At 36.8% G+C, this 8,994-nt stretch overlaps 1 protein-coding gene across 1 annotated transcript; it reads right to left on the bottom strand.

Annotated features, from left to right (window-relative positions):
- Positions 1 to 420: 420 nt before the first annotated feature.
- Positions 421 to 3,376, bottom strand: LOC110877500 (probable LRR receptor-like serine/threonine-protein kinase At2g24230). The gene has a single exon (XM_022125648.2). It carries the CDS (start codon positions 3,228 to 3,230, stop codon positions 642 to 644), a length of 2,589 nt encoding a protein of 862 aa, XP_021981340.1. The 5' UTR covers positions 3,231 to 3,376; the 3' UTR covers positions 421 to 641.
- Between the last annotated feature and the right edge of the window lie 5,618 nt (positions 3,377 to 8,994).

The raw sequence follows: 8,994 nt of genomic DNA, 5'->3' as shown, positions 1-8,994 counted from the left end.
AGCGGCCCTATTTTTTAAAAGTCACGGCCATGGTATGACACGTAATACATTAAACTGAAAGAAAACAAATTGTAATAACTGAATCGACAAAAAGAAAGTTCAAATCACAAGAAGCCACTATTAAAAGGCGTAAGAGCACGTGAAGGCAACAACCCCGCGAGGAATCCTAAGGGACTACAGACAACAACTCACATGATCATAAAAGATCTTTTGAGCGCTTTAGTTTCTTTGAGGCGGCACGCATTAGCATACATAATAAAGTAAACATAACAAGTAAATGACTTTAAGCGTTAGCTCATTTTGTTTGTTGACTTCATATTCATTCACCAAGTAGCATTTTGCCATTGTGAAATAAGTGAATCTATAAAATCTTTAAACTGTGAGTTAGAGAGATTATTAGATTCTGCCAATATGATGGGATGCAAAATCTCTTTAAGACAAAGAAGCTAAGAAACAATTACATATCAAACTTAAAAAGAGTTTATGCCACCAACAAATACAAGGTCAATAAGATAGGTGAAAAACTGTACACCATTACGAAAAAAAAAAAAAAAAAACTAACAAAACATAGCTTCACAAAAAGATGAAAAAAACCAATAAGAACACAATACAAAGAACCAAATTTCATTTCAAAGTTTGATTCATAACTGTTCAAGATCTTTTAGAAGTCCAACTACTTGTTGCATACTCGGCCTCTTTGCTGGAAGATCGGCTGTACACAGATAACCAATTTTCAACGCCTCAACCATTTGACCCTCGGTTCCAGTCCCACGAATCTTCGGGTCTATAATCTGAGACCCACAATTCTTCTTCACTAATTTTCGCACCCAACTCACCATGTTTGCATCTTTTGAGAAATTATCATCCGGGTAGTCGTCTTCAACAGGCTTTTTTCCTGTTATCAGCTCAAAAAGAATCACTCCAAATCCAAAAACATCTGATTTTGGAGTGATCACATATGGTGAAGAGCTTTCATCTTGCATTAGAAACTCGGGCGGGATGTATCCAGGGGACCCACGAGTGATCTCATCTTCAAGATCATTACCGAAGATTTTTGAAAGTCCAAAATCCGACAATCTTGGTTCAAGATTGTAATCAAGATACACACTACTAGCCTTAACGTCTCTATGAAGGATGGGCGGTGAACATCCATGGTGTAGAAATGCCAATGCGCGAGCCGTGCCTAATGCAACTTTATGCCTAAATCGCCAGGTGGTTAACAACCCTTCGGACCCCACGTTTTGAATCCTGTTATTGTTACATTCATCAACTTCCCATGTATCAGAAGTCCAATCTTCTGTAGTTTGAACTCCAAGAGGAAGATCATGAAGCAAACTATGCAAGTTTCCATTCTCCATGTAATCATAAATTGCAATTCGTTGCTCACCCGCCAAACAATATCCTGTTAAAGGAACAAGATTCGGGTGTTTTATTCTTCCAAGATGCTCGAGCTCTCTTGCTGCTTCTTGATCAGTCATGGTGGATCCATGGACCAAAACCTTAACCGCCACATGGATGCCACCCGGCAAGAATCCTCTATAAGCAGGCCCAAACCGCCCTTCAGCTAAAAGGGTATCTCTATCAAAATTTGAAGTAGCCAAAAGAAGATCAGAGAAGGTGAAATTTAGCAAAGGCTTTTCAAAGATCACTACAGGCACTGAAGTTGCAACCTTTACATTGGCTTCCCAAGTGGTGGAATCTGTTTGGAACGTAAACGGGCCAGACATAACTTGCTCTTCTGTGCAAGAATCTTGTTTGACAGCCCACATTTCCGTTTCTTTCCGACAACCAAATATACAAAGTAGCAACGACACGAGGAAAAGGATTATTGAAATGGTTAAAGCTAAAGCAAACTCTAGTCCCCTATGGATATGGGATTTTTTCTTCAACAGATTCGGGTTTGCAGCAATAGGGCAACGATGTGATGACCCAATGAATGCGGATTTAAGGGTCTCGGGTGAAAACTCAGAATCACAAAGGGTAAGATTATTGTAAGAAAAGTTGAATCTTTCCATCCATGGAAGCTTTTTCAGAAGAGAAATGGGTATCTCCCCAACTAAATTATTGGATGAAAGATCAAGATTTTGGAGGGTTTTCAAGCTCAAAAGTGGGATTTTACCACTTAGATGATTACTCGAGAGATCGAGTGTTTTCAAACGAGTTAACAACGAGATATCATTGCTAATTCGGCCGACTAGATTGGTGTGAGACAAGTTTAAGTACTCTAAACTATGAAGTGAATTGATGTTGATCAACCTTTGCTCTAAAAATCTGTTCTTGGCAAGATTAAGGTGTTTGAGATTACGGGTTCGACTTAAACTAGTAAAAAATTTCCCACTAATCTTATTGTCAGATAAATCAAGATAAACTATATGAGAACTAAAATTCACCTGAGAAATATGACCATCAAAGTGATTACTACTCAAATCAACAACTTCTAATGCCCCCTTAAAGATTTCAATAACTGAACCATGAAAAAAATTCTTGGAAATATTAAGGTAAGTCAGAGATTCCAACTTTTTAAAATCAGAAGCCTTTCCTTTGAGTCCATTTCCAGCAAGATTCAAACTTTTAAGCTTAGAAAGTGAACCAAAACCAACAGGAAGAACACCATTGAACCTATTCCAAGAAAAGTCTACAAAAATCAATGAATGGCACCTTATGATTCCCAATGGAACAGTGGAATCGAAACGATTTCGATTGATGTTAAAAATTTGTAAACTGGTTAATGAGCTAATGGAATCAGGGAGACTACCAAAGAAATTGTTGTAAGAAAGGTCTAACTTTTCAAGCGAAACAAAGTTCCCGATATTAGTCGGAAGATTCATGGAGATTTTGTTGTTTGAAAGATTAAGACTTTTGAGTGAACTCAAACTCCAAAAATCAGAAGGCAAACTAGTGATATTATTACTACTAAGGTCTAAAGATTGAAGCTTTTTGAGTTTGCCAATAGTGTTATCTGGGATTGGACCATATAGACCCAAATTTGTAGCAATTAAACCAATCACATTTTCTTGATCAGCATCACAGAACACAACTTCCCATGAACAAACATGTGCAGAAAGATTAAAAATATGTGAAAAAGATGATGAATTTGAGCCCATTTTGTTAAAGAATTCAGAGATGAAGAACTCATCTGTATTGGGTATGGGATGTTCTTGTTGTTGACCAAGATTTGACCTGAAGAATAAAGTTAGAACAACAATTGAGGCAAATAAAGCAAAACCCATATTCAAGAATTTCAAGAAACACCATCCACCACCCTAAAAAGTTGTGTTTTCTTCAAGAAAGTTAAGAGGAAACAAGAAAATGAAACAAGTTCATATATTTGCAGGTGTGAGTAAGCCAACAGAGAAAACAAGAGAATTAAAGGGCATTTTGTCTTTGTATTGTAAGGCATTAAAGGGGGGAAAAGGTTTGATTTTTTATACATTTTTTCAATGGTTTAAAAACCGGTAAATACCGGCCGGTTATACCGGTATTACCGTTTTCAGATGTAAATCCGGTACGAAACACCCCGGTAAATAAGTGAAACGGCATAAGGTTTGTACCGGTAGTAAAATCCAGTATACTAGTTTGAAACGTAATACCAGTACCGGCCCAGGGTTATTTTAGTTTGGGTTGTTACTTATTTTTATTATATATGTTACTTATCTTATGTAATTTTTATATATTATGATTATTCGTAACTAAAAGTTCTAATTTAATATTGTATGAAACGAAAATAGTTATCCTCTAGTTGATAAGGATGGCGATAATAGTGAATTTTATCTTTTATGCGAGCGTGAACTTGATGTATTCAACCCTCAAATGCCTTGGAAAATTGAATGATTTTCGAATATCTTTTGGATTATTTTTTATTATGGATTTACTTTTGGATCATCTTTTAATATGTAATTATACATTTTTGGATTAACTTATTTTTGGATTAACTTTTGAGTTGATGTTGTAATTTATGAAATTATAGAGTTAGCTAGTCAACCCGGTTGAACCGCTCGGTATAACCTGATTCAACCGGTTGAACCATTTTTTAGCCTAATCCGATTTGATTTAAAAACCGGTTTTTAAAACATTGCATTTTTTAAATGGGAAGTAAATTGGGGTAAAATGAATTTGACTTTGAAGAATGAAGAAGTAAGTGGGGAATGTTGATTCTGTGGGTGAAATCATAAGTACAAACTTTAGTGCAGTTCAATGATAGTCTTGTGAGGCATTATGCATCATTTTACCACAAGTTGAACATGTTTTACATGATCAAATTTTGGAAGTGTATAAATTCGTTTGTACTTTTTAGAAAGCCAAAAGAAGGATTACTTCAAAAAAAAAAAAAAAACTTTGACGTATTAAAAAAAGCATTTATTTCTTAATTTTGGAGTTTAAGTTGAAAGCTAGCTTGTTTTAATAACTTTTTAGTATTGGTTTTTCCTTTTGCATAGTATACTGATACCTAGTTATCAATTATTATTAAGATTTATAAAATAAAAACCTATAAAATTATTAAAATTAAAAAAAATATACTAGTTAACTCACACCAAGACATGAGCTGCCTACAGTTGTATGAGTCAAATACGAACTCAAACTTTGAGCATGAGTTAGAAATTACTTGTCAAATAAGTTTGGCACGCATATGTATGGGCTTGGGCTTGGGCTTGGTTTTATCCGAATTTGGTTTATCTCTTTATGCTACATTATACCCGCTTCTTAAAGTTTGATTATGTGTTCATAATGAAAGGACGAGAAAAACAAGACGATAATATTCACGGCTGTCTCTGAGAATCCTTAAAAAAATTTCTTTGACCCCCGGGGAGATCGGGACCTAGGCTGCCACCAAAGTTAGTTGTATTTGCTAGCAACAATATTATGGAGGCAGTCAATCCATATAGATTGATCTGAAATCTAAGTCAAATCCAACATAGCACCCATAGGTACATAAGAAATATATTGAATCGATTCTTTTTAGTGAATAGATCCAATCGCAACTTCAAATACGAAATTAAAAGGGTAAGAAAGGATACACCAGAAACAATTGTTTTTTTATGTCTAACGTTGGTCTCTCTAAAATACTCATGTTGTATCTTAGACAACATTGACATAGATTTCTAGAAAATATCAGTTATGAATGTGATAACTTTCCAAAAGATATTAAACACCTCAACTACATAAAAATTATTAGGTTTTTGGTTGTTTCTTAATAACTCATTTAATAATTTAACCCGTGTAACTAAAAGAGTCACGTTTGGACAGTGGCGAACCCATGATTTTTTTTAATAGGGTCCATTTTTTTCGGTGTTCAAAATTTTCATAATAAAACGTTAAAATTTTCGGGTCAGTCATCGTTCGGGTCGGGTCATAGCGAGGTTTGAACACGGGTAAATGTCTGCCTGATGCGATGGGGGACACAAACACGGGTAAGCAGGGGTGAAGGATAGAAGGGGCCCGACTCATCGACTTTTCGCTCAGTACTGTCCGGTATGTAGTTTTCGTATAGAATTTTTTAGGTATATACATTTTCGAGCCCCTGGTTTTATAATTTTTTAGGTATATAAGTTTCGACCCCCTGATCGGAAATCTCAAGCTTCACCACTGCGGGTAAGGCTGCATGGTGTGGGATGAACACGCTACGTGAGCGCACGTAGGCTTTAGGGCAACAATAGTGTCCCCTTTAACAATGACACTATTATATAAACCCTCCTTTAACTATATAAAAATGAAAAAAAAATAAACAAAGGGATCTGATTGTATACCATCAAGTCCCCCCCCCCCAATGTTGCCTTTAACGCCAAGGCAGCGGTGTGCGGAGCACTATGGGGTGATGTGGCAGGGGCGTTGCTCCACAACATGCGGCCCAACAATGTAACTTACTTATTTTTTTTAAATAAAAAAAACTATAGAAATAGCATATTCAAATTAAAAAGAATAAAATGCTCGTTTTTTATGTGATAATTTAAAGAAAGATGTTAATGCATGAAAATGTTATAAAAATCATGAGTTAGTTGGTTTAAAAGTCAAAAATATGTTTCAAAGTATTGTATTATATGTTTTAAGTATTACTTAAAATTATGTTGAATTATATTTTTGTCTATACATATTATAACACATATAAAAAAGACATATACAAAATGTTTAATTAATATTATTGTTATTTTATTATTCAAACTAGATTTACACCCCGTCGCAATGCGGCTGGGTCTTAGAAGTGGGTGGATGTTATAGTGATAAGTGATACGCAAAACACTTAGAAGATAGTACATATACGACTGATCATATGGTAGCATAGACAAAATTTACAACCAGCCTAAACCGTAATTTTTACACGACATCATTATCACATAACAATTAGTCTCCTTATCCAATTTCTTGCTTAGCTTCATGGAGCGTGCAAAGTGCGCGGATTTCTTCTTGTAGTTTCACCTGAGTCGCACGGATACTTGCTACCCTATCTGCCAATTCATCATTTTTTTCAGTAATGCACTAATCGTACGCAATCACTTCATCTACCAGACATTGTAAACGCCTAAGAAGTGTCACACCCCAACCGATGGCGGAAACATCGGGGCGCGGCACTGAGCGAAACAGATTGTCCAGGAGTTTCCATATCAACTACGATTACCAATTATTTAAGTATCACGTCCCATACCATGACATAACAAGTAGCATAGTTATTACAGACAATTCAAAGACAAATAGTTCTGTTCCGAAAACTCAGATTCAAAATAAATAAATTGTTTTTGGTTTATTTTATAGACTCCTCCCTACTTGATTCCACTAAAGCAGGTAAGCACAGCATCCTAAGCATTCAAACACCTGTCACATACGTTAAAATACGGTCAATACACATAGTGTAAATGTGAGCATACAAGTTTGATAATAATAATAATAATAGAGTTCGAAATAGTTTACGCATAACCAGCATGGAACATGTACAAAGTGAAGGCAAGTAGGTTATCGACATAGAAATATGCACAGACGTGACTGCGAGTTGTAGAATGCGCAACACATATCCCCACTGGGACACGTGAAGTAAAGCCCTTAACAACCCTTGTCCACGAAAGGTGATGAGTCCAAACTATAGTACTATCGTTGCTAAGGTGTCAGGCAACAATCACCGTGTTAACATAACATACAAGCATTCATCGAATAACATGTAGCATGCAATAACGGTCAGCGTATAAATAGTGTTTGCGTTGTGCATCGATTGTGATTTAGAATAAGTAACGTATGTAACACCCAAAAGTGCGTAAAGCGAAAAGGGTTCGAGTATACTCACAGATTGTGTTTAACAAGTAAACACTCTCTTGGATTGAAGGGAGCGCTGAGAGAGATTAGCCTGAACAGTTAACGATAGCATAAACGATAAGCGGCGCGTAAAGCGGTGCAAAATACCAAGTGTAGGATGGTAATCCGATCGGATGACCAGTCGACCGAATGTTAATCCGTTCGGATGGTCATCCGGTCGGATGGCCATTCGATTGGATTGACATCTTGTTTGGTAAGGATGGGTTTGTGTATGATGGCTTTGAAGTTTTCGTTATAGCATTTTGAAAACAGAGAAGTATCTCTACCCTTCAGGTCGATCGATCGAACGGTCGTTCGATCGGGTAGCGATCCGATTGGTAGGACACCTAGTGAGAACAAGTTCACAGTAGGGTTGTCACTCGATCGGATTGCAATTCGATCGGGTGGCAATTCGTTGGTCACTGATTATGCATTGAACATGTTGAAAATTATTTAAGTGTGGAAACAAGTGTAGGATGGCAATCCGATCGGACGACAATCCGTCCAAAACGACCTGACCGTCTTTGACACTTGATTGTTTTGAGAGTTTTGCAGTTTTGATCGAGACGGTGTGATGAGGTGTTAAACAACGGAAACCCCATCGTGACCCAAGTGATCCGACCGAACAGGGATCACCCTAGTCCGATCAGTTAACTTGTTCGAGACGGTTGTTCATGTTTAACTCGAAATCGGTAGTCTCTTTGATAGAACTCATATATTGAGCCGACACATCACTAAGAAAGAGTAGAAGATCAGAAACGATCTTCGATTCTATCGGTTTTGAGTGCATTGAGTGTAAAAGAGTTGAAAGAAAGTTGGAAAACCATCTTTCAATCCTTTTATCCATGAATATGTGTAGATCTATCCGAAAACATTGTTAAATCTTGTGGAAATCCTTCAGATCTGAGTCGTTCTTGGTGGACTGAGGTCAGACTTGAAGTTCATAAGAACTCCATGATGACATCACCCTAAAACACCTCAAATCCACTGATTTCACGGTTAAAATTTGAGATTCTAAAGAGAAAATAATGAAGAAGTGTGTGTAGATCATAGAAGTACAAGATTTAGGTTGAAAACTTACAAGAATCGCGAGAAATTGAGAGAAAGAAGAGCTTGAGTGCGGCTGGTCGAGTAGAGAGCTGTCACATCACAAATGATGTGACAGGAGGGTATTTATAGGGTTTCTAAAAGAGGAAAGGTGCAAGGGTCGGATTGGTCACTGGTCGGATGGCAACTCGATCGGATGGTCACTCGATCGGTTGGCCACTCGATCCTGGTGTCCGGCGTGTTGAGTTTTGTTGTTTCGATTCGCCTGTTGAGCGTTGCGATGCGTTTCGAGCGAGCGATGCGATAGAATTACCCATTAGTTACACAAATAACCTAACTACTATATCTAACATATAATCACTATAAATAACTTGCGTTTAACGTTTGCGATTACGTTGCGATGCGATAGAGTTGCGATTGCTTTTCAATTAATCACCACAAACATAAAGTAAACATGCACACGTATACATAAGTAACACCCACACGTAAAATAATATTCAGAATCTATCAATCAAGACGCGAATGCGATTACGATGGGATTAGCGATAAAGCGATAAAACATGCGATAAATAGCGATTAAACCTCGATCATTAACCAGTACTCCACATAATACAAATAATTCCATAAAATAAATAGATTAACTATAAGTCAAAAAGGTCAAAATGGGAGTTG

This window comes from Helianthus annuus, chromosome 9 (genome assembly GCF_002127325.2).
Source record: "Helianthus annuus cultivar XRQ/B chromosome 9, HanXRQr2.0-SUNRISE, whole genome shotgun sequence".
Lineage (NCBI taxonomy): Eukaryota > Viridiplantae > Streptophyta > Magnoliopsida > Asterales > Asteraceae > Helianthus > Helianthus annuus.
The sequence above is the reverse complement of the archived record's forward strand: the minus strand, read 5'-3'. Positions and strand labels throughout refer to the sequence as shown.

Bases quoted from the DNA above. Each gene is read 5' to 3' on its own strand.
- LOC110877500 (XM_022125648.2), bottom strand. From the start codon at position 3,230: ATGGGTTTTGCTTTATTTGCCTCAATTGTTGTTCTAACTTTATTCTTC.